This window comes from Podarcis bocagei, assembly GCF_964188305.1.
Source record: "Podarcis bocagei genome assembly, chromosome: 4".
Taxonomy (NCBI): Eukaryota; Metazoa; Chordata; class Lepidosauria; order Squamata; family Lacertidae; genus Podarcis; species Podarcis bocagei.
The window spans coordinates 47,119,100-47,144,746 of NC_138128.1; the positions used below are offsets into that span (position 1 = coordinate 47,119,100).

At 41.6% G+C, this 25,647-nt stretch overlaps 3 protein-coding genes across 4 annotated transcripts in view; 2 read left to right on the plus strand and 1 right to left on the minus strand.

The window, feature by feature from the left end:
* The first annotated feature begins 290 nt into the window (after positions 1-290).
* TAF5 (TATA-box binding protein associated factor 5) lies at positions 291-16,606 on the plus strand. Its single transcript, XM_081191252.1, has 11 exons — positions 291-908; positions 1,890-2,124; positions 3,786-4,101; positions 4,773-4,936; positions 5,849-5,984; positions 10,172-10,292; positions 11,064-11,193; positions 12,493-12,657; positions 13,541-13,718; positions 14,139-14,316; positions 15,429-16,606. Exons 1-11 carry the CDS (start codon positions 335-337, stop codon positions 15,644-15,646), a joined length of 2,415 nt encoding a protein of 804 aa, XP_081047378.1. The 5' UTR covers positions 291-334; the 3' UTR covers positions 15,647-16,606.
* Positions 16,607-18,220: 1,614 nt separating this feature from the next.
* On the minus strand, positions 18,221-21,584 carry ATP5MK (ATP synthase membrane subunit k). Its single transcript, XM_081191286.1, has 5 exons — positions 21,498-21,584; positions 20,797-20,864; positions 19,966-20,063; positions 19,401-19,498; positions 18,221-18,506 (listed from the first exon to the last, which is right to left on the minus strand). Exons 3-4 carry the CDS (start codon positions 20,050-20,052, stop codon positions 19,406-19,408), a joined length of 180 nt encoding a protein of 59 aa, XP_081047412.1. The 5' UTR covers positions 20,053-20,063; positions 20,797-20,864; positions 21,498-21,584; the 3' UTR covers positions 18,221-18,506; positions 19,401-19,405.
* A 160-nt stretch (positions 21,585-21,744) lies between these two features.
* The window catches only part of PDCD11 (programmed cell death 11), a 28,093-nt gene continuing 24,190 nt past the window's right edge, over positions 21,745-25,647 (plus strand). The window contains exons 1-4 of one of the 2 annotated variants that reach the window (XM_081191248.1): positions 21,745-21,902; positions 22,976-23,090; positions 24,077-24,208; positions 24,544-24,711. In XM_081191248.1, coding sequence (XP_081047374.1) covers positions 22,986-23,090; positions 24,077-24,208; positions 24,544-24,711 — 405 coding nt within the window. In that variant the 5' untranslated portion in view covers positions 21,745-21,902; positions 22,976-22,985. Of the gene's footprint in view, positions 22,010-22,975; positions 23,091-24,076; positions 24,209-24,543; positions 24,712-25,647 lie in introns of both variants that reach the window. The other variant, XM_081191247.1, reaches the window with a different exon arrangement.

A 25,647-nucleotide genomic window follows, 5' to 3' on the forward strand; every position in this document is an offset into this window, starting at 1 on the left:
ACGATACACTTTTCACCTGTTATATTTGTCATAGGATATATGCAACTGGAGAATCGACCCCTCTGTGCAAGCCGCACCCATAATCTCTCATTTCACAAACTTGTAAACGGTCGCAGAATCATCGGGAGCATTTACTTGCGCTAGTTAGTTCTCCTTTTATTTTACAGTACAGTATTCTATTTGAAATCATTTCCCTCCAGTGGAACAGGAAGTGCCGTAAAGCGCCGCCCTAATTGTCGCTAGCAGCCGTTGGCCTCACGGCTTGGAGACCGTGCCCTCACTGTCGCAAAGCCGCGGGCTGCCTGAGTTGGAGGCGAGGCTGTCGGGTTCCATTATGGCGGCTCTGCCGGAGGAGCCGGCCGAAGCAGTCACAGTGAAGCCGGACCCCGACGCGGGAGCGCCGCCGGCGCCACCCCCTCCTCCTCCCGCTCTCCCTCAGTCGCCGGCAGCAGCAGCGGGAGCGACGGCGGTAGCGGGAGTCGCTGCCGCTCCCTCTGCCCCCTCGGCCGCCGCTCCTCTAGCGGAAGGGGGAGAGCCGTTGGTGGCAGGAGCCGACGCGAAGCCGCCGGTGGCGCCCAGCCCTGCGCCGGCCGCTTCGCAGCTGCCCACCGACCGGCAGACGCTGCTGGCTGTGCTGCAGTTCCTGAGGCGCAGCAACCTCCGCGAGTCCGAGGAGATCCTCCGCAGGGAGGCCCGGCTGCTCGCCGACGAGGTCGCGGCGGATCCCGGCTCCTCGGCGCCCGGAGTCCAGGCGTCCCATGGCGGGGAAGGGCAGGAGCCCGGCGGCGGCGCCCCCGGCTCTGGGGATGTGCTGCTCAGCTCGGTCACCTTTGGCCAGAGCGGGGCCACAATCTCTCCGGGCGCTGCCGCGGCGCCTCCCGCAGTGGCCTTGGGGCCACCTGGGAAAGGTGAGCGAGGGGGTCGCTCGCAGGAGGGACCTTTCATATTTGCACTGGCTGCTTTGTGACAGCTGAGGTCAAAATCCAGTTTTTTAATTCGCATGCTGTGGTCACCTAGTGTTATTGCAAAGGATTCGTTCTGCGAATGGTAATAACTTGACCAATTTATGTGTTTAGGGAAGCTTTTAAATGTTTGACAGACTATTGTATTTTAATATTTTGTTGGAAGCCGCTCAGAGTGGCTGAGGAAACCCAGCCAGATGGGTGGGGTATAAATATTATTATCATCATCATCATCTTGGAGTACACATTACTGTATATATTAACATTTTTTTTTTGTTAATCAGCTTGCTGTTTTGGGGCACTCCTATAAAGCTGTTGTTTATATTTTTATTCTCCCAAGCAATCAAAGTTAAAGTCTACAGTAAAATTAGATTTAAAACCACACATAATACAGAAGGAATACAAAGTGTAGGCTACAGCTTCAGTTTCAAAATAACTAGGTGAGAGACTTAGTTATCACCTTTTATAACTACATTTTGGGAAGTAATATAATAGGAGGAATTGACGCCACTAATAGAATATTCTGTAGAGCAGAACTCCCATCAGCCTTAACTAGCATGACCAATGGCATGGGATGATAGGAGTTGTAGGTAAGGGGCTATACTGACTGCATAACCTGTTTATGAATGATAATTGATCCTGGATTGTAATAGTACAATTGAGCTTAGGGTATGATTGAATGATTTCAATTTTTCATGTAAACATTTAGTTGAAAAGAAATTTGTTGCAGCATGTTTCTTAGTCATTTGCTCCGTGTCATTACTTATTAAAGGTGATAAAAATAGCACTGTTGCTGTACATGAAAATTTATGCAGCAGTATAAAGGGGAAAGAGGTTATTGTCTCAAGAAGCTTACACAGTTTAGAACTGAAATAGTTACACAGAGTGCAAACATTGATTTACCCTTTATATGTTAATGCCTAGCAGTTGGAGTCTTTGTGGAAGATCAGCCAGATGTAAGTGCAGTACTGTCTGCCTACAATCAGCAAGGAGACCCAGCGCTTTATGAAGAGTACTACAGTGGACTGAAACACTTCATTGAATGTGCTCTGGACTGTCATCGAGCTGAGTTATCGCAGCTTTTTTATCCTCTCTTTGTACATATGTACTTGGAGCTAGTCTACAATGGGCATGAAAATGAAGCAAAGTCCTTCTTTGAAAAGTAATACCATTTTGTTCATTTAGTCTCCATTTTCATGTTCTCACAATTAGCTAGATAAATCTATAAATTTGTTGGTTGCAGATGTTCTGAGTTAAAGTGTGTGAACTGGAAGTAGCGCCTGTAACATTTACGCTAAGGCAGGCATCCAGAGGAGGAACAAAATAATCCCGAGATGCTGAAAGATTTTTAAGCCCCTCTCCTGGCAGTTAGGTCTTTCCTGCAAGTGTGGGCTACTGGATGCCTGCAACCACAAAATATATGCAATATTTTAGGAGGATATTTATAGATGCCGTATAACATGACTTAAGACATTCCCAGTTATTACATAGATTATTGCATTCCAATGACTAATTATTATTCTAATGAGGCAGCTTTTGTTTATGTGTGTGCTAATTTGTTTAATTATGAGGTTAAATGCCAGTTCTAGTGATGTCTGTAAAGTTCTGAAACTTCTAGGCCTGAACCATTTGATAACATTGCTCATTTCAATGACTTAAGGGAGTTGAACCAATGAAATACTCTGCATTGTCTCCTGTTATGGGCAGCAAGCGAATACATACATGGCCTGTTCAGAGGAAAATTACCTGTGCCCAAGGCTGGAAAATCCTAGGTGCAGTGGTGCCCCTCAAGACGAATGCCTCGCAAGACGGAAAACTCGCTAGACGAAAGAGTTTTCCGTTTTGGAGGTGCTTCGCAAAATGAATTTCCTATGGGCTTGCTTCGCAAGATGACAATGTATTGCGAGTTCCTGCTGGTTTTTTTCCCTTCCCCCCTTTTCCTAAGCCACTAAGCCGCTTATCAGCTGATCCGATCAGCAGATAAGCCGCTAAAAGCCGCTAATATCGGTAATCCGCTAATCCTTCAATGGGCTTGCTTCGCAAGATGGAAAAAACCGCTAGACGAAGAGAATCACAGAACGGATTCTTTTCGTCTTGCGAGGCACCACTGTATTTGGTACTTGAATTCCTAAACATTTATGTGGTTACTTAGGAATCTGAAATGTTTTTTCCAGCCTTGTCCATTCTGGTTTTATGGGCTAATACAGAAAGCTGCTGCTTGTAAAAGCTAGCTATTTCTCACAGCACCTGTGCTTCTGTGCTTTAGAATTGTGGCTTTCTTCTGGTATAATGAACTATGTAGTAAGGTTTTACCTTGAAAGTCAAGTAGTTTATTAAATTACAGCTATTTCAAGATGTTCTGCTAGATTGACTGCACCAGCAATTGATAGAGAAAGATCTGGGACATTAAGGGTGACGTAGAAAGATTTCCGCTTGGTTGTGCAACAGGACTTAGTTTTTCTTCTACTCAGCCTCCAGAGCAGATTTTGGAGTGAGTGGGGGGAGACAGGCAGATGTAGACGAGGAAGAAGCTCTGTTGTGCAAGTGGACACCCACTTGCACTATGGTGGATCTCACCCTTAGATAATGAAAGAAATTACGAGATAAAAGCAGTTATGGGAGTGAAAAATTCAATTGAAAAGAATTTTTTAACATAACTATTGATAAAACATAATTTTAGACACATTAAATATAAGATGGTGATAGTACATAGATGTCACGTGTGAATATAGAAAAATAAAAAATGCTTAAGATCACAGAACTTAAGTTGTTTAGACAGTTGTCCCCCTACACATCTTTTGTGTGATTCTAACCTTTTTCTAGGTTTCATGGGGATCAGGAGTGTTATTATCAAGATGACTTGCGTGTACTATCAAGTTTAACCAAAAAAGAGCACATGAGAGGGAATGAGACAATGCTGGATTTTCGAACGAGCAAGTTTGTGCTGCGAATTTCCCGTGATTCTTATCAGTTATTGAAGAGACACCTTCAGGAAAAACAGAACAATCAGATCTGGAATATTGTTCAGGAACATCTTTACATTGATATCTTTGATGGAATGCCTCGCAGTAAACAACAGATTGATGCTATGGTGGGAAGTTTGGCAGGAGAGGCAAAACGGGAGGCTAATAAAGCAAAGGTATGAGGTTGATAAATACGTAACATCGTGAACATTTTGTCAGGGATGTATAGGTTGTCAGTTCTATGAGAGTTCTTGGCTTCTTTAGATCTGCAGTTGGTTTAACAGTGTATGCTTCTGGGTAAGGAAGAATTAGCTAAGCACTCTTACTTATCATTACTCCTGACTGCAGCTCCTTGTGCTAAACTGGATGTTGTTCTGGATAGATCTCCAATTTTCCAGAGCAGTTTAAATTTATGTGCCCCTTACTTGCCAAAATGGCAAGTATCTCTCCGACCATTGTCTTGGCATTAGGGATGACTTACATCGGATGTGTTCATATGTCCTGCCTTTGTTCAATATATGATACAAAAAGGCTAAGGAGTTACATTTGTCACTGACATCTGTGACAGATTAGTGGTCCACTTTACATGTCATTTTAAAGCACAGTTAAAACTTAACTGTTGTTCCCACCCCCAAATAATTGAAAATTGCCAAGAATTTTGGTGGACCACTCTTTGTAGAGATGTATGTCTTAAATGAAAGCTGTTGTGGTCCACAGAGAAACATTCATATTTTAAAAAGTAATTACATTGATCTAATAAAATTTATTATTCTGCTCTACCAGTTCTCTGTTTCATTAAACTTTTCTTTTTTTAATTACATGACTCTTTTCTTCTTTTAACTTGTAGGTCTTTTTTGGCTTACTAAAAGAACCAGAAATTGAGTTGCCTTTGGATGATGAAGATGAAGAGGGGGAAAATGAGGAAGGCAAGCCAAAGAAGAAGAAGCCAAAAAAAGACAGCATGGGATCAAAAAGTAAAAAGCAAGATCCAAATGCTCCTCCACAGACTAGGTAACGCTGAAAGTAGAAACATCTCAATTCATTTTCCATCTTGCTTTTTTAGTCTGTGCCAGTTCAGACTGAAGTGGGCAGCTGACATTCCTGAATAGAAAACTAGATATCATAGAAAAGGTCTTTACCCCAGTCTTTTACCTGACATCTAGCTTTGTGTGTGGAAGGTTGGCTTTTTTTTTTCTTCTGCATGGAGGAGCATTCAATCATGTGAGCCCTCATGCACTCTAATGTGATACAGAGCAAAGGAAAGTTTACCATCTAGGAACTAGACTATAGTCAATATTTTGATACACATTTTCTCAGTTAATTTGATTCTTAAAAAATGTTTTGGAGGTTCTCTTTCTATTAGGACAGAGGTCAGCAAACTTTTTCAGCAGGGGGCCAGTCCACTGTCCCTTATACCGTGTGGGGGTCGGACTATATTTTTTTTTGGGGGGGGGATGAACAAATTCCTATGCCCCACAAATAACCCAGAGATGCATTTTAAATAAAAGCACACATTCTACTCATGTAAAAACACGCTGATTCCCAGACTGTCCGTGGGCCAGATTTAGAAGGCGATTGGGCCGAGTCCAGCCCCTGGCCCTTAGTTTGCCTACCCATGTATTAGGAGATGCATTGCACTGATGTAAAAAGCTTGTAATTTGAAGGAAAACCTTCCTCTATGAATATGGAGGTGTTCGTAAAAGTAACTTCCCTTATATTGTAAAAGAATTGGTAGAGTTATGATTTTCCTAATTTTAGTTAATATTACCCAAGGAGCTTGTTCTCCGGGTTCTTTCCCCCCTTAGACATTCAAAAGTTGAGTTCTTTTTCGGCCTCTGTTCAGTCAGTGTGCAGGTGTGATTTCCTGACATCAATGAATCTTTTGTTTCATTTTTGGTTTTAAGTATGTTCTTCTGTATGCAGAATCCCGCTTCCTGAGCTAAAGGATTCGGATAAGTTGGACAAAATAATGAATATGAAAGAAGCCACTAAACGTGTACGTCTTGGTCCAGACTGCCTGCCTTCCATTTGTTTCTACACATTCCTTAATGCATACCAGGTCAGTTGTGGGATTGGTAGTGATACCAAAGTATGACATTAGGCAGAGGGCAACAGGGGAGGCCTGGTGGGCTTAATTCTCCACTCCTTGTCTATAGCAGTGGCTCCCTAGTTTCAGACCGTTCTCTCCCTGCCCTACCTGCAACATCTGTTGAGGGTTAAACTTGGCATGCAAAACATATGCTGTATAATCCAGCCCTTCCCAGATACCTGTTCTATCAAATCTTGGCACAGTTTAAAAAATGGATTGTGCCCAGACTTTGCAGGAGTGGGACACTGCTTGCACAGTGTGGTTTTTCATCCTATCTCCTCTAGCCCTCAGGACAGCTGTGGAACAAAGTGTTGTGGGTGGGTTGCAATGGGAGATGGAAGCATAAGAAATTGGACAGAAACAACTTGCCTAATGCAGAGCCGGAAGACCACTCGTTGTAGTCAGGATACAACACATAGTTAATACCAAAAATGTGGAAGTGCCTTGTGCAGGCTGCTTAAATAATAGGGGCATGCAAATCTTTTACTTCTAATGATGGCTTTTGGTTGCCCCACATGAAGCAAGAGTCCTTCCTTTCTCTGCTTTTCACTTATTGAACAAAACATGGGCAGGAAGAATTTGTCTTACTTCAGGTTGGGAGGCAGAGATGGACAGCAAAGGAGTCTCACTATTTTGAGTGTCTCCAAATCCTGGTGTAAAGTGGAAAATTAACCTCTTCCCTTTCTCTCAAGTCCTCTGCATTTGCCGGAGGACTCAGGAGGGTTGGGTAAATGGCGACTACAAAAAATCAGTGCCAGCCAAAAGGTGGATCCTTTCTTTAAGAGATAAGATGGCGGCGCGTGTAGATGCAGCGGCTGGTTGCTCCTCAACTCAGAATTTGGCTTTTTTGTCCTGCCAAAATAGACTTGTTTATAGTCGGCAGGACATGTTATCTATTCGGCTAAGGAGTGAGTGCTGCACAAATTGTGAGTGTCTCCGCGTCTGTAAGGAAGATTTTTTGACTTCAAAGAACTGGGGAGTAAAGAGACACAGGAGAGACCGTAAACAGAAGAGAGGCTGCAGAGGAGGAAGGCGATTAAGGCAATTAAGGTTGAAGACACAACATTATAACTTACCGCTTCCCAGCATTTTCTATGCGAATGTGAGATCTTTGGTGAATAAGCTGGAGGAGTGGAAATTGTGGATAGCAACGGAGAAAACTGTGAGTGAATGCTGTCTTCTGCTGCTTACAGAAACTTGGCTGACACCAATTATTCCTGACTCAGCCGTAGAACTAACAGGCTATACAGTGTTCCGCCATGATAGAACAGAGGACTCTGGTAAAAGAAGGGGGGGAGGTTTGTGTGCATACGTGAATAACAGCTGGTGCACAAACCACGCTGTGATAGCCAGTCATTGCTCCCCAACTGTGGAATTTATGACGCTTAAATGCAGACCTATATATCTTCCCAGAGAATTTACAGCAGTACTGATAACTATAGTATACATTGCACCTGATGCGAACATCAATGAGGCAATGGGTCTTCTGCATGATGCCATCAGCAGACAACAAGGCAAGTATCCCGAGGCTGCATTTCTTGTATGCGGGGATTTCAACCAGGCAGATTTGAAAGTGGTCCTACCTAAATTCTATCAACACATAAAGTGTGCAACCAGGGGAGAAAGGACTCTGGACAGGCTGTATACAAATGTCAAACAGGCCTATAAGGCCGAACCACTGGCACATCTAGGCCAATCTGATCATGTCTCCCTGCTCCTGACTCCTGAATATATCCCATTGAGGAAACGGACTCCAGCTATAAAGAGGGATATTACAATATGGCCAGCTCAAGCATCCCAACAACTACAAGACTGTTTTCATGACACCGATTGGGAGGTATTCGCCCAACAGGATGTAGAGACTCATACTGAGCAAGTGTTGGACTATATTAGGTTCTGCACTGAAAATGTAACACGGAGGCGCCGGATAAAGATCTACCCAAACAGGAAGCCCTGGATGACAAGGGAGGTTCAGGGGTTGCTAAAGGCAAGAAATACTGCTTTCAGAAGTGGAAATAAGTCTTTGTACAGCTTAGCTAGAGCGGATTTAAAGAGAGGTATCCGTGTAGCAAAGGAGGCGTATAGACAGCGGCTGGAGAATCATCTACAAAGTAACAACACCAGGCAGGTGTGGCAAGGTGTACAAGAATTAACAGGGTATAAATCCAAGGATTCCCTGGCAGACGAGGGAGGGGCATCCCTCGCAGAGGATTTGAATGCCTTTTTTGCCCGTTTTGAAGTAACATCTGTAGCAACACCTGCTGAGGCCTTACCACCACCACCACCACTCCCTGTGAAGGCCTTGCCACCATCACCATCATCAGTGCAAAGGAATGTAGTAGTCTCTGTGGAAAAAGAAGAGATGAGGAAGGTGTTGAAGGGAATCAACCCAAGGAAGGCCACAGGGCCAGATGGGGTAGCTGGAAGGGTATTGAGAGACTGTGCAGATCAACTAGCAGGAGTTTTCACTGGGATCTTAAATCGATCCCTAGCCCAGGCTATTGTTCCATCCTGCCTAAAGTCCTCTACTATCGTTCCAATAGCAAAAAAATCTAACCCGGAAGATCTGAATGACTTTCGTCCAGTAGCACTCACACCTATAATCATGAAGTGCTTTGAAAAGCTGGTACGAAATTATGTCATTGCCTGCCTACCAGAGGGACTGGACACATTCCAATTTGCTTATAAAACGAAAAGATCGACAGAGGATGCTGTGGCGATTGCCCTCCATGCCGTTCTTGCACATTTGGAGCAGCGGGGGGGTTATGCCAGACTGCTTTTTTTAGATTTCAGCTCGGCATTTAATACCATTCTACCACAACGTCTGATGTCTAAACTGGAAGATCTGGGGCTTCCGTTATCACTTTGTGGGTGGATATTGGACTTTTTGTCAGACCGCCCCCAGAGGGTTCGGTTGGGCCCTTATACCTCTAGTATGCTTAGGACTAACACAGGAACACCACAGGGATGCGTACTCAGTCCGCTCCTTTATATTCTCTACACGTACGATTGTGTCGCTGCTCACCCTAGTAATAGGGTTGTCAAATTTGCAGATGACACAACCGTGATTGGGCTCATCTCTGAAAGGGAGGGTGAAACGGACTATAGAGATGAGGTGGAGCGGCTGACAGAGTGGTGCAGAGCTAACAACTTGCTCATAAATACAAGGAAGACAAAGGAGCTTGTGGTGGACTTCAGGAGACAGAAGAGCAATGTCCAGCCACTTTTGATTGATGGGGTCTGTGTGGAGAGGGTAACAACGTTCAGATTTTTGGGCATTGAATTACAAGAGGATCTGTCCTGGAGTGTCAACACAAGGGGGCTTGTGAAGAAGGCGCAGCAGAGACTGTACTTTTTGAGAATTCTAAGGAAAAACCATCTTCCGCAGAAACTGCTGCTTGCCTTCTATCACTGTGCCATTGAGAGCGTGCTCACTTATGGCTTATGTGTGTGGTACGGAAGCTGTACTACCCGGGACAGGTTGGGGTTGTGCAGAGTTGTTAAGGCAGCAGAGAGCATTGTTGGCTGCCCACTCTCCACCTTAGAGCAGATTTATGCCACAAGGTGCCATAGGAAGGCACTGGACATAGTAAAAGATCCATCGCATCCTGGTCACTGTCTCTTCGAGCTCCTGCCGTCGGGACGGAGATACAGGACGATGAAGACAAGAACAAGCCGTCTTAAGAACAGCTTCTTCCCCAGAGCGATCTCGGCCCTGAATGGGAAGCCTGGACTTTGAAAGTCATCTAATCTTCCTTGCTGTTTTATACTGTATTGTTTTAATTAGTGTTTTTATAGTTGATTTGATTTTGTGTGGAGTGCCCTACCTGGGTGGATGGAGCAGCCAAGTAATTTCGTTGTCCCCGAGAGGGGGCAATGACAATAAAGATATTATTATTATTATTATTATTATTATTATTATTATTATTATTATTATTATTATTAAAAACAAAAAACTTCTGCCCAGGTTTAGCAACTTTTGCTTTACATTTTTTTTTAATGGCTATACAGTATAGTTAACTTTGTAATATGGTAATTCTCACCTCTGTGTTCAAAACTAATGGTAGATGGCCAATTCTCGGGGAACAACACTGTGTGGTGATTACATTCTCAGCCCACATATAAAACTTCTTCAATAGTGATTTTTGCTTGAACAGGGCCTTACAGCAGTGGACATTACAGATGACTCTAGCATGATCGTTGGAGGCTTTGCTGACTCCACTGTCAGAGTGTGGTCTGTGACACCCAAAAAGCTACGCAGTGTGAAATCAGCAGCAGGTAATCAGAATGAACTCTCTCCTAATTTACACACTAACTGTTCTGATAGAGGATCACATGGAGGAAGGTTGCTCAGTTTAAATCCTTCCATTGGAATAGCAATCCTGAGCTAATGAAATGAAATTATTTTGACTTAATGCATCACAGCTTTAGCATTCATATTTATTTAACTGCTGACAATAGAACCTACCCAAATTAATACAAATTGTTTTTGTATATAACTACTGACATCAGGGAAAAAACTATACATAAGGATGAATACTCTATTTAGGGAAGATGTTGTGATACATTGGAAATGAGACAATATTTACTTTGTGTTATTCTACTTCCTTATTGTAGAGTACTGTGTTTTTGCTAAAGAAGATATGCTAATGCAGAGATTTTAAAAATCAAGTGGTTCCAGGAATGGAGCAGAAAATACAATTGAAAGTGTTCAGGCTTGTCAGCCTAGCAAAATGGTTGCCAGTGGTACTCTGGTATAAGCATCACAGATTTCAAATTTCAGTGAAGGCCTTTCCCAACCAGATGCCCATCAGATATTTGGGACTGCAGCTTGCTTCAGGCATAGCCAGCACATCTCTGTTGGCTGGAGCTGATGGAAGTTATAGACAAACACATTTTGAGGGCATCATGGTCTATATCATTGAAATTGACAGAAAATCATGATTTAGGCCATGTTGGTATTCTGATACAATCAAAAAGGCATTTGCACTTTGGCAAGCACTACTAGCGATCTACATGAAGATAAACTTTAGGGTTTTTTCTTTTCAGATCTCAGTCTCATAGATAAAGAATCAGATGATGTTTTAGAAAGGATCATGGATGAGAGAACAGCAAGTGAGTTGAAGATTTTATATGGTCACAGTGGACCTGTCTATGGTACCAGCTTCAGTCCTGATAGGTAAAACAATAGTTATTTGTGGGGGGATCTCTTAATACAGTATTCTTTAAGCAGAGTATCCACAGTTACAAAAAGTATTTTTCTGGAGACTTTTGCACAATTTGAGTCTACCACCTCAGGATAGATGAATGAGACCTGATCCCATGGACTGTGTAATTTATGTTGAGCATCAGAAGGAACCTCATGAGCTAGAAGCCTCAAACTGTTACAGGCGGTGGCCATTTTAGGCATGTCCAGTTGACATGTGATTGCCGACATATGAGTCCTTTTGGACCTGGAAGAGAACGGAATGAGGGGTGTGGCATGCTTATGCACACTCAACCAAAGCATGCAGAGGCCAGGAACGGAACCCCCACACAAAATGTTCCGTCTGTACTAGCATATTTTTAATCTGAAGGTCCCATCCTTCAGCTGAGCTATGTACAATATCAAAAAGCTTAGAGTTGAAACAGTACTGCACATTGGTTGTTTACAAAAGTGCAGTGGGTTAAGCCAATGTTCACTTACTATCTATGAATCTCAAACCCACCTCTGGCTATAGTCTCTGAAATGTTTTTGTGTATTGGACAATGAAATATACTTGTCAAAATAACGGTTTTATTTCTTTAAAGCATGATCAAGCTTTCTTAGATGCAGGAGGTTTTTCTCATATTTTAAACTAGTAAATTGTATATGGGGCAATAGATCTTCACATGCACATGAATAGATGAGTGTTCTATATTTCATATTATATCACTGTTTTAAAAATATTGTATGGAAAACATGAATATGAAATAACTTCTAAGAAACAAAAGGGGATTGCATTCTGAGGAGCATGTTTCAAAGTGGCCAGCACCCCATGTTGCGTGAGTGGACTTAAGCTCATGTAATTTGGCTTCAGCTACCTTACCCTTCCCTCCAAAACCCCTCCATCATCTCTGGACAATCCTGTTAATTCTCCAGAGCAGTTTGAGGGTGTGTGGAGGGTGGGGGCTACAGTCAATGTTGGATACAACCTAGTAGTTTATAATTTTGAGCTTATATTGTTAAATTTTAATTCTTAAAAACAAATCAGGCGTCAGCCAAGCATCAAACAGTAACCAATCAGTGTGATGGCTAAGAGGATGTAAACATAAGAAATCCTTAGTTCCTGTGTCATCTCAGCTGTGATCTTATTCTTTTAGCTTCTTAAATGCAAAATGGGGATAATACTCTCCTGAAGTGTATTAAAAGCTTTGATGTCTTGAAATGTGTTATTGAGAGGTTTAAGACTGAGTATAGCTTCAAAAATACCTTTTCTGATTTCTTTTTTTCTGTCAGGAACTACTTGCTATCATCTTCAGAGGATGGCACTATCAGACTGTGGAGCCTTTTAACCTTTTCTTGTCTAGTCGGATACAAAGGACACAACTACCCTATATGGGATACACAGTTCTCTCCCTATGGATATTACTTTATATCTGGAGGTCATGACAGAGTGGCTCGGTAAGAGTCAGCATGAGTTTCCCATCTCAGTGTAAATCTGCAATTCTGTCTTATCTGTTGGTGGTATCTCCTTGTTGCTATCTGCTATATTTTAGGGAAAGGGTAGGGAACCTCTAACCCAAAGGCCAATTTTGGCCTGCAAGGTCCTTTCCCCCAAACAACACCCACTTGTATCTCAACAGATATCACTGGGTGATGTCAGCTGATAAGGGGGGCAGGGTTCAATCCTGCAAGGATCTATTTTGCCACTGTGTTCCTTGTGGGGAACATGCTGGTGAAGTAGACTCCTTCAGCCAGCAGGACTGAACTCTCTGCTTTTCAGCTGGTGAATGGAGAGTTCAGTCCATATAGTTGTTGCTTTGCCAGTATGTTCCCAGCGGAATGGCACTGGTGAAGAAGACCCCTCCCCCTGCCTCAGATTAACTTTGATAGGTGAATCCACTTATCAGTCACCTGACATTAGATGATTGATAGGTGGGTGGCCCCACCCACCTGCCAAAGTTAACTTATTTTGTATATGATATACGACCCTTATATAAGATGACCCCTACTTTTTTAAACCCAAAATTAAGACATCAGGACAAAACGCAAAAAAACACACCCCGTTGCAGGTCTGGCCTGCTGTGCCAAAAAGGTACCTTATCCCTGTTCTAGGATATATCCTCTGAGAAATTTGACTAAAAATAATACTAATTGCCATTTAGATTTTTTTATACTAGAGGGAGAATTTAATTTGCCCCCTGCCCCCCCCCCCGTCTCCGGATTCCTTAGCTTAGTTTGGAGGCACTTGTGAAGCACACATTCCCTTCCCATCAGGACATCAGCAGTCTTGTTATGTATTTCCTGTTTCACATTTTTGAAATATCCTTTGTACTGGTTTAAGCTTATGGGCTACGGATCACTACCAGCCTTTGCGGATCTTTGCTGGCCATCTTGCTGATGTCACATCGACGCGTTTTCACCCAAACTCCAACTACGTTGCTACAGGCTCAGCAGATAGGACTGTGCGGCTGTGGGATGTCCTGAATGGGAATTGTGTCAGAATTTTCACAGGACATAAGGTAAATTAATGTGAGATTAACACTGAAATACATTAGTTGCACAAAAATGGTAACAAGGAGATGGCTGAAACCTTTGCACACAGTACTAGAAATTAGTTAAAAACTGACCTGTTGCTCAAAGTTTCCTTTTGAATAGATACTGTTTCTCCATGGGACCACAACCTATCTTTTAAATTCCCACTGGGAAATAAGAGGTCACCTCAAAAGAGGTGATGCAGAGTGCTCTGAAATGACATTATTTATTTGAAGGGTGCTTGCCAAGTAAAACAAGGTATACTGTTGATAGTTGTGTTTTTGGATTTTATACATAGGATTTTCTGTAGCTTTGAATTGTTATCATTTCTAGTGTAATTTACCGTGAGGCTTCTTGTAGAAGGTGATGCATAAGTGTTGTTGTTAATAGGCTTATTTTTGTTCCAGGGACCAGTTCATTCATTGGCATTTTCTCCTAATGGAAGATTCTTGGCAACTGGGGCAACAGATGGAAGAGTGCTTTTGTGGGATATTGGGCATGGTTTGATGGTTGGAGAATTAAAAGGACACACAGACACAATCTACACACTGAGATTCAGTAGAGATGGAGAGATCTTAGCATCAGGTATTGAAGTCAATTTTGTTATGTTTAGTGGAACAATACTATCATCTGGAATCATAGACTTGTCTCTATTTTGACAGCCCAGTCTTCCATTTAGTGAGCAATTGTTTAAGCATATTCATTTAATACTTTAATTTGCTAGCATTGTCTGTTAACTAAGGACAAGATGGTGCCACACCCAACTTTCCATGTATAGAAGCAGACATGACTGGCAAATGGTGAGGGGAGGTATCTTGTACTGCACCTGTGGGAAGCCAGATAGTTTGGGGGTTGCAGGAGAGGCCGCATGGCGCACAACTTTGTCCATAAAATAAACACACTACTTCTACACTGCACCCTCCAGCATCCACCACCTGAGGCTAATAGGCCAGCCCCGAACTTCCTTTTATGCAATTATACACCAATTTTTCCCCCTTTTTAATTTTCTTAATATATATTTTATTCAGGATTTTCTTGTTTTACAGAAGTGTCAATTATACACCTATTGAAGCAAAGCTACTATCTATGTACTTACCAAAGTGGACATGCTAAATTCGGCTTTGCAGAATACTTTAAATATTTTTCTCATCAGAATTTGGCTTTTTCTTTTTTCTTTCTTTTTTAACCTATTATGAACAAGGAGTGTGTCTTTTTGAAAAAGTAAATGGGTTTAGAAGTTTTACCTTCTATCCAGTGAAGCTATTTCAAACTATATAATACAAATATAACTTAATTATAATTCCATTTAATTTTTACTATTACGAGGGTTTCAGCTTGTAGCTTTTCAACTATAAATCGTGAGAGTGGGACCTGCATTTTCTGTCCTATTACCAGAATTTTAGAAACATTGGGTCATATTCTACAGAGTCCATGCATGAGTGAAATGGGTTCCGACTCATGCATTAGGACTTCCTCTCCTCCCTGCAAGCAAGTTGAAGGATCTTTGAAAAGGCTTTATCTTTGAAAGGCTATTAACTACTACAGAGTACTTAGCAGTGAATATAAGATGTGATTAGTAGTTTGTAGATCCTCAGCTTGACGAATGGGTTGTGGTGTATAGCGGATGTTTTTTCTTTATATTCAGAATTAAATGTTATGTCCTGTTAAATTAGAAGAGTTATTTTCATTTTTCCTAGGTTCAATGGATAACACGGTAAAGCTGTGGGATGCTGTGAAAGCCTTTGAGGACTTAGAAACAGATGATTTTACCACAGCCACTGGACATATAAACCTGCCTGAAAGCTCTCAAGACTTGCTGTTGGGTACATACATGTCCAAATCGACCCCTGTCACACACCTTCATTTTACCCGCAGAAATTTGCTTCTTGCTGCTGGGGCATACAGTCCTCAGTGAACTACCAAACTACAAGACTTGATTGTACAAGTCTCATGTATATCTTAGAATAACTTGAATTAATGAAGACCACAATGTACATATTATACAAATGAACTGAACTTGTCTGCCAGAACAAATGGTGCAAACTGATGATGATTCAAGCAAGCCACACCTTCAGAAACTGCTATTTTAAACCCCACCCCAACCCCAGTGTTAGTGCTGAGACAACTGACATCATAAAAATAGGGGAAGAAACATATAATGTGGTATGGCTTTTTAAAAGAAGTAAACAGTATGTGGGAATACCTTGCTTAACCTTGTCCACAAAATGACAACAGGCACTACAAAACTGTAGTGCCAGTTGCATAAAGCAAAGTTGTTTGAACAACAATTTAAAAGCACTTAGTTTGGCATTAACACAGGTTTAATCAGTACCCAAAATTTTCTTTCGGAGTAAGGCTTGTTCATATAAGTTCTTCAAGTGTGGAATTTGTCTCTATGGAGCTGTTACTTCTTTATAAAGCTGTGAAGAGGCCTAAATAGTTATCTGATTTATGTGAGTAATCTAGTTTCTTCAAAGCTGAAAAGCACAAATTGAACAAGATTGAACATTTCTAAAACTTAAATTACCAGTAAGCGGCATTTTAGGAAACGCAAACAATACTTGAAACCTTTAAAACTGAATTTTCGCGTTCCTAACTATTTTGGATACAAAAAGTATACCAACCCCCTCCCACAAGAATCTTGATTCACCCCCCTTAAGTATTTGCCGGGGGGGGGAATACTTTTTGAGCCCTTTCTATAATGACAAAGCATAAATGTCATTTATGCTTTCTGTGAAAAATTGTGCCACAGCTATACACAATTTGTTGAAAACTAGTATGGATCCATTAGTTTAAAAACATACTGCCATGGTTTTGCATTATGTACAGTTTTATACTTTTGATATTTTATAATAAAATCTATTTTGTGCCTGTCTTTCAGTTTCATTTGCTCACTAGGGCCTTGTTTTTACCTGTCTGAACCTATATTCTATAGTTCCAGCAAAAGCAGCCCTTGTACTACAAGCTTTTATCTTCAAAGACAAAGCAAATGAGAGAATCATGATTTTAAAGAAAAAAATGTGAGGCTGCTAAATACTTATTGTGGAAGATTTCCACTTACATAATTCCAGAAATGGTGTAATGCTTTGTCAAGTTTACAACTGGATTTTTAAAAGGGTTGTATGTATAGAAATCAGTGTTTCAGGGAAGCCAGTTAGTCACATCTTTAAAATGGGGGTGGGGAACCACAGGCCTGAAAGCCAAATGCAGTCATCTGAGCCTCTCTGCTTGGCCTTTGCAAGTCTTCTCAGGCCACAAGCCTACCCCAGCCATATTCTAGTGGCTGTGCTTTGTACTCTTGAACAATGCCTCTTTTGATTCCCTGGATGGAGGCTAGAGGGATGTGTGCAGAAATTAGGAAACTGTACAAAAGTAAAAATTGCATTCTTTGACCCTGCTCACTACTAGCCTCTAGGTGACTGATCAGAACATTTGTCCATCAGAAGGGGCCTGCAGGTCACTGGAAGTACATCATCTGGGATGAAATGTATATGCAGCATCATAAAGGATGTTTCCCAAGAGGCAAACTGCAGAAAGTGGTGGAATTTAGGCCTGGTTTGAGTCTCAACACTAAATTATGTTTTTGCATTACATAAATAAGCAAGCCACTTCCCGCAGGACTGCAAGATTAGAAGCTTCCCTTTCTACTTTCAATTTAATTACAGGTACTGTTACATTTGGGGACGCAGGTGGCGCTGTGGGTTAAATCACAGAGCCTAGGACTTGCTGGTCAGAAGGCCGGCAGTTCGAATCCCCGCTCGGGGTGAGCTCCCGTTGCTCGGTCCCTGCTCCTGCCAACCTAGCAGTTCGAAAGCACTCAAAGTGCAAGTAGATAAATAGGTACCGCTCCGGCAGGAAGGTAAACGGCATTTCCATGTGTTGCTCTGGTTCGCCAGAAGCGGCTTAGTCATGCTGGCCACATGACCCGGAAGCTGTACGCCGGCTCCCTCAGCCAATAAAGCGAGATGAGCGCCGCAACCCCAGAGTAGGCCACGACTGGACCTAATGGTCAGGGGTCCCTTTACCCTTTACTGTTACATTTGAAGCCTAAACAGTAGTTAATCTTTGCTATGGATTGGTGAATGACCAGTTCATAAACCATAGTTAAGACTGCCCATTTTGTCTCCATTTGGAAATAATAAACCACAATTGGTTAAAAGCAAGTGAAAGCTTTGTTATCCCACAATGGATGCAACCCACGATCCCTATTACCTATCTGCATTTCACTTTGGGTTGAATTAAGGCTGTGCAGAGTGGTGCAGACACATATTTGCTCAGAAATAAGATCAGTCAAGGAGTCTTAACACCTATCATTCAGCATTATCCTCAATGTAAAAGCAGCCCTGCCAGATCATTGAATTCCATATGTTGACGAATGCCTGTAGATTAAACAGGTTATATTAATATTTAGTATTAGTGCCATATTCTGCTCAGCACCATCCACATGTTTAAGACACAGGAAATAGGATCATGTTTGGAACACAAATGGTTGTAATGAAAGCCATAATTCACTTTTGGAACAGAATGCAGTGTAACATTTATCCCAGAGATACAGTAATGCCTAAGGATGTATCCATCATTTCTCAGCACAGATTGAAAGGGTTCCTTAACTGAATTGTACACACTAGAACTCTGCACGCTGTTTATATGTAGGACCGTCACTTCTGTAGTGGCAATGTGTACAGATGACAAACTTCATCACTGTTCATGATTTATTGAAGTGTACATCAACTTCTAGTTATATTATGTGCATGGTCCAGTGTCAACATGTCAACCTGTCAAAAAAATAAACATCATTCAGTTACTACATCTTGCACAACTTCTATTTATTAACACACAGTGGCAGTATTTTGCCCAAACCAGGAAAATTCATATACTGGCTTGTTCTGAAGCCATTAACCAGTTTCCTGGCTCATACAAAATGGGAAATTACAGTTAACAGAAGACTTCCTGGTTGGTTTGCTGGCTCACACATTTAAGGCTTATTAAGCAGATATATGATCATACAAATGGGGATACACTGCTGACATGAAATAACATGCTATTTAGTTGGGCAGAACTTAAAGGTATGCTCACAACTGGATGTCAAGAGGATATGAAAGCAACCACTTCCCCTTATTTCTGCATTTAGATACTCTTGTCATGCCACTCAGTGAAGAACTGAGTGACATAAAATAGGATAAAAATGCACATGCTGAGCAATTGCTGCTATCTGAACTATCAACTTTTCCTTAGCCAACTCTATTAAGACATCTATTAAATTTAAACTCATGGCAAACATCCCAGGTTTCAAAAACAAGCAAATTAACCTTGCATATCCTGTATCAAAATTCTGGTACTATGCATCTGCTCCTGGTGTTTGATTAGCTGAAGAACAGAGTGTTACACAAATTCAAGATCACTACACTTTGTTATGCCATTTAAGAAAGCCCTTCTATGTTCAAGTTGAGATTAGAGAGACAGCAACATATAACAACATTCCTGGTAAGAAATAACTTCATTCACGTTGTAATCTGCTTAAAGGCCTGTGAAATGATTTACTCGTAACAATACAAGTGCTTAAGATCCTAAACTTGCATTTGACATTTCATGTACAGATACAGAGATTTACCTGGATTTCTGGAGGTTTTAAGCCCTACTGGTATCAGTAAAATATGGCAGACACTTACCCATCTTATTTCTGTGTCACGGCTGGAGTTTGCTTCTTAGGCCTCAGTTTAAAATACAGGATGATACTTGCAATCGTTGCATATGTAGCTATAACATACTAAAGACAGAAAAGGATATTATTCCTCAGATCAAACACATTTCAAAGGGTTGTTTTTCTGTTATTTAAGTGCAGGAAAGAGAGAAATGGATTATTAAAAGTACCTGAGTTTATTAAAGCCCAAATTTGACAGGAAGGCAGGGCTGTCCACCTGTCAAATCACCTAATGTAATAATGTCAGGTGACACCACCTTGGGTGCTAAGACATCACCTTCTGGAGTGTGTTCCAAGGAGATTTCATTTAAACTTCTTAGAAACGCATTTCAAGGTGAAGGCCACACCACAGGATACCAGAGGCAGGGCAAGTGGTTTGTGGAATAGAGCCTTGCAAACCAAATTAGAATCCCTGCCAAGCCTAATTCGGTCTGTGTGCCAGAGGTTCCCACCCCACACATTCCCAAATCAATTCAGGAACTTTTGAGAATCAACTTCTTTGTTTCTTAGCAGATATTTAACTGGACACTTACATTTCTTCTGCCTGTCATGGTGTAGGTATTGAAGTATTTATGAAACCCTGTGAATTGGTGTTGTGACCCAGCATCGTGTCCTGCCATCACTATTCGTCCTAGATTTTAAAAAAGGAAGTTAGTACTGAATCTTTTTTTTTTAAAAAAAATCTACAGTATCTTCCAGCCAAAGTAGACCAACTTCATTCCAATTATTTACATTTGAGCATGAAAGCATTAGCTACTAAAACTAAAACTACATAGGAGGATCTACTCAAAGCTGTTATTCTGAATTGCTTGCTACATCTAATACCAATATATTTTACAGTGCTGACCTTCAAACAATAATGGTTACTTCTGAACTTAAGAGCGATGCTTCAAGAAGCATAATATGGGCTTGTAAATAATGAATTATTTAGCCACCTGAGCCTCCATAGAGCAGGTTACAGATTTGCCACTATTCACATGCATGGGTAATAATAATAACAGATAACCTAATAAGAGTTGCATGTCCTATTTGTAAGAATTATGTAATCCATAGTTTTAATTGACATTAGAATACTTCATGCAATAAATTTATCTTATCGTTCCAGACTACAACTCCTGTACCACCTATTCTTAGTCAAGTCAATGACCAACAAGACCAACAACTGTAGTTTCCCACCCCAAGGAGTCAGGTCATCGATGTCATAGCTAAAGGCATAAGTCTGGGCAGAAAGCAAGCACTTTCAAACAGACCTTCAATCACTGTTGTTCAGCAAGAAGTGGAAGGGAATAGGCACCAACTACTGAAACATTCAAATCAATTCACTGAGGAATACTAGTTAGATCTAGTATAGGAGACCAACTTACCAAATGTTTCTCAACTGCGATTAACACAGGTATCTCCTCAACAAGTGGATTGATTTTACACTGCAAATCTGCAAAAAAAGGAAAGAGACGGCTCATCCTCTTGCAGATACAGGGACACTACGGAGTCATAAGCAAAGCCAACCGGAGTCTGGTGCTATGTACAACACCAGAACTTCAGAAAAAGGAAACCACTCTGTTTTGCATATTCCCATTGGGATATTTCAATAACCAGAAAGTTACTTTTATGCATCATCGTTTACTAGTGAAATAATAGCCTTTAAACAGTTCAAACTGCTTAGTATTTTTCAGTCAACATAATAGAAGCTCCTTTAGACCTCGGCTAGCTATTACCAACCATTGAACCAACTTTAGTTATTTCATATGAACAGCAACCTGCGTATAAAGAGTATTAAACGCTAAATTACTCTATATACCAACCAATGACATTCATAACGAGTTTTGAAGACAACACCCAGAATAGAAAATGACAGCCTGGATCCCTCGGCCCGGTCGGAAACAGCAGCACAAAAATGCTGACCCTTTGGACCTATGCAGTAGCTATTGGATTACTAAACTGAATTTCAATTGCCATAGAAATCCTTGAAGGTTACTCCTACCAGGGTCTATGTGTGTGTCACAAGACACTAACAGGGCCTCTACCCTTTTTACAGATGCTACTCAAACTCCCAAACAAAATTAACCTTCTGCCGAGCCAAGTCAGCGCCCGCCGCAGTTATTACCCAGTAGCTTTCTCCTCCCGATAAGAACCATTCAATGCCCTTCGCGTGCAAGATGGCGCCGCTCAAACAGCCGTCCTTTCCGCTTGCCTCTGATTGGCTGAGGCGCGCTGACCTGGCGAGTAAGGCGGCACCGCCTCAGAAAGGTGTGATGTGATTGGGCAATTTTCGTGTTTGTCAAAGTTACCGGATTCCTTGCGCTCTGTGACGACTAATAAACCGTCCCTCGAGTTCTACCACGGCCCGGTTTCCGTAAAGCCCACTTCCGGTTTCCCTTTGCTGGCCTTCGAATTCGTTTCCGGGTTGCGGAGCAGATGGCGGCTCTCACGCCCCAGGCGTGCCAGTGAGTTGAAGAAGCGTGGGGAAAAGGTAGATAAGCTGAGCTCTCTGGAAAAGAGGGATAATGACGGAAAGGAGGGTGGCCTAAGGAGAGGGGGCCGAGTCCGAGTGAGCTGGGGATTGAGAAATACGGCAAGGTGGGTTGCACGTGTAGAACTAGCGTGGCTGTGTGAGTGCCTTGCGGGTTCGCCGCCGGAGTGCTTGCTGTGACGCGCCTCCGCTCTTCTGATTGCAGGATCTCTCACAGAAGACATGGAAGGGGGGCTGTGTGGCTTGATTTAACCCGTTTGTGTGTGTGTGTGTGTGTGTGTGTGTGTGTGTGTGTTTTTTAATATTGAAAGCTGGTTTATGGACATAAAGACAGAGTGAAATTAGTGCTCTTATCTGCCCCAGCTTCCACTTTGTGCCTTCTGAGCTATATAAAAATGTTTATATTTTAAAACTATCAAAACATTGCTAGATTTTTATGAGTGTATGTGGGGTAAATGATTAAAATCCTGGTATGGTTATGAAGCAAAACCAACAACGGCCAGAAATCAACAGGTGAGTTATTTTCTTGGCTGAGTGATAGAATCATAGACTTGGAAGAGGACCCAATCATAGAGTTGGAAGGGACCCTGAGGATCATCTAGTCCAACCCCTGGGATGCACCCATGCAGGGATCAAACCTGTGACCTTGGTGTTATTGGCACCACGCTCTAACCAACTGAGCTAATGATAGAAAAAACTATTTATTGATCTCCACTTATGTAGGCATAGAATACTTAGGATCTTGGTTCATGAAATAACTCTTTGTTACTTAAGAACAAAGGAAGGACTAGCTTATTTTTGCATCTCTACCAGTAGACATTCAGTTTGAGTAGGTGTGGTACAGTGTTTGCACATCATAGATTAACAATATTTATGAGCTCTTGGTGTCCTGATACTCTCATGAGTGTTGTCTTGTTTTAAAGAATGAATCATCTTCAAAAGCACAACACTTATTTTATTCCTGTTATTTTAAAGTCTGTCCTCGTTCTTTGCATATAAGAAAATGTTTGTGTTGGTTTTGCCCTTTTGAACACGATTTGTATATGCAAATAACTTTGTTGCTTCCATTGCAGAAAGATAACCATGTCATCTTTAGAAGAGAATTTCCCTCGAGGTGGCCCTCAAAGGAAAAGTCAAGAAGAAAAAGCGGCCAGACAGTCAACAGTAGAGCAGGATAATTTATTCAAAGTATGCAAATTGTGAACATATTAAGTTGCCTTCTACTAAGTCAGATCATAGGTTCATCTTGTCGCTTATTATTGCCTATTCTGCTTGGTAGCAATTCTCTAACTGCTTACAGAGGTGTTTCTCAAACCCTCTTACCTGTAGCAATTTTAACTGGAGTTGCCAAGGATTCAGCCCAGATTCTTCAGCATTCAGTGCATATGCTTTATCACTGTGCTATAGCCCCAGATTGATGCACTGACATTGTTCTTAAGAATAACACAATAAGTGGTTCTGGAAACTCCTCAGGATAGAATAGAAATGCCTGTGCTGTATAAACAAGTTTCATGCTGATTATTATAATAATATAATAATAATAATAATTTATTATTTATACCCCGCCCATCTGGCTGGGCTTCCCCAGCCACTCTGGGCGGCTTCCAAAAGAATATTAAAATACTATAATACATCAAACATTAAAAGCTTCCCGAAACTGTAGCTTAAACTGTAGCTTCTGATTTTGGTTCATTTCAGTAAGCCAGAGTTTGGCCTGGTTTGGGCATAGCAACAAATTGTGGTCAGTTTAGTTTAAACTCGGAAGTGAATGCTTCAAATGTCTTCCTTTGATGCGTGCCAGAGGAGGAGAGAGGAGGTGGAGCACTTCAGCCTCGATTTTGAGCTCACTTGCTTCCAGCAACTTGTAGATCTCAAGATGTTGTTGGTCTCCAACTCCCACCAGCCCTAGCTATCATGGCCATTGGTTAGAAATGATGGAAGTTGTAATCCAGCACTGGAACGTCACTGAATCTCCATTCTTGTTTAATTTTAGATTTGTACTGCTCCTTTGAGTTTCAGACCAGGCCTTCCTTAAGATTAAACTCTCTTAAACATGCTTTCTTGCAGGTTACGTTCATGGGTCCCTTTGCAGCTCTAAAACTAAACTATTGTTTTAGGGAAGCAACTGTCTTTTCAAAATCTTGAAATGTCTTTCTTTTTTTTAACTGTCTTAGACGCAACATGAAGAAGTGGCCAAGAAAAGAAAGAAAAACGATCAAGATGAAACAAAGCCAAAAAAACTCAAGATTGAGAAGAAAGCCGTTGTAAAAATCGGTGTTAAACATTTTGAATTTCTAACAGTTGAGGTTGGTCTATAATTTGTATTATGGCTTATTTTCACACTGTGGCAAAAACCTACACAATAATAAGTAGTACCATTTCAAATAGTAGCATATGAGACAGGAGTAGATTGTACATCATTGTGGTATTGAGAGATAATTCACAGCATGCAGAAGGCAATGATGTAATTTTCCCCTTCCGCTTTTCTTTGGATTTTTTTAGGTCTTGTTAAAAAGGGGACTTACAGCTTTTATTAACATTATACTCTTTTCCCCTGTGGGGGACAGTCTAGTTGTGTAAAACACAGGAGAAAAAAGTGTTTCTGAAAGTTGCTCATTATCTGTCCTTGTTTTTTAAACAGTCCCTCACTGCAGGGGTATTGCTCTTAGGATGCGTGAAAGAGTCTAATCAGTTTGAGCTGGTGATCAGCTTGCCCAATGGGCTCACTGGATTTGTGCAAGTGACACGTATAAGTGATGCCTACAATGAGATGCTGAATGAACAGGTGGCTACAGATGCGCACTTAGAGGTAAGACAAGGTGCGTGTGTGTTACGTAGTTGTTTGGTGGGTTCTGCAAGTACCACCAAGCAGCAGGTTTCTTCTGTTCAAGGCATTTTCTTGCCTCCTCTGTTTCCTGCTCTGTCCTGAAGAGGTCTACATTGTAGAAGACCATTTAGAGCTGCCTTTACAACACCTGACTTGCTTTGGTGCCAAGATGGGGAACTTGAGGCCATCCAGATGTTGTTAGCCATCCCCAACAATTACAGCTAGAGGTGATGTGAGTTGTAGTCCAACATCTGGAGTGCCCTGCTTTAGTGTTTTGCACACTGCAAGAATGGGAAGATGTGCATTGAAATTAATATCTTCACAATTGAATAAAAACAAAAGAAGGTAGACCTTTTTTAAAAAACACTTCTAGATTTTGACTGACACATCCCATTCCAGTCTGGAACAGCATATGCTGATGTGGTGTTTGCCCATTCTTTGGGGATACGTTTGTATTGAGGGAGAGAAAGGGTTAATAGGTTGACCAATAAGAAAGCCCGGAGGCAGAGCCTACCTGATTTTGAGGCTCAGCCCAGAGGTTTCGACAGTTAGTTCGGTTGGTTCTTTTTTGAGGGGGGGGGATAGAGGAGTCAGAGTGATTTAGAGACAGGGACAAGACTGAGAGTCAATAGAGTGACAGCGTTTCGAATATATTTTAAAACTTGTTTGTGTTTGAAATAAACTTTAATCTTCATTGTTAACTCTACCTGACTGAAACTCAATACTTCACCGGGGAACCCTGGGTTTCCTCCCCACAAAATTGGTGGCAGCGGAAGAATAAAGTAGTGGTATACAGGTCAATAGTCCGTGAAACGACTGGGGCTCTGTACGAACGCCACAAAATGGGTGGTAGAGGTGGGATGAATACACCGTGAGGGAAAAGGTAAATCTGGGAATGATTACCTTATCCTGGGTGTG

Coding starts and splice junctions, on each gene's coding strand:
- TAF5 (XM_081191252.1), top strand. CDS start 335: ATGGCGGCTCTGCCGGAGGAGCCGGCCGAAGCAGTCACAGTGAAGCCG. Junction 4,937..5,848: donor AATGCTCCTCCACAGACTAG/GTAACGCTGAAA, acceptor TTCTGTATGCAG/AATCCCGCTTCCTGAGCTAA. Junction 13,719..14,138: donor GAATTTTCACAGGACATAAG/GTAAATTAATGT, acceptor TTTTTGTTCCAG/GGACCAGTTCATTCATTGGC.
- ATP5MK (XM_081191286.1), bottom strand. CDS start 20,052: ATGGCAGGACACGATGCTGGGTCACAACACCAATTCACAGGGTTTCAT. Junction 19,499..19,965: donor CCATGACAGGCAGAAGAAAT/GTAAGTGTCCAG, acceptor TTCTGTCTTTAG/TATGTTATAGCTACATATGC.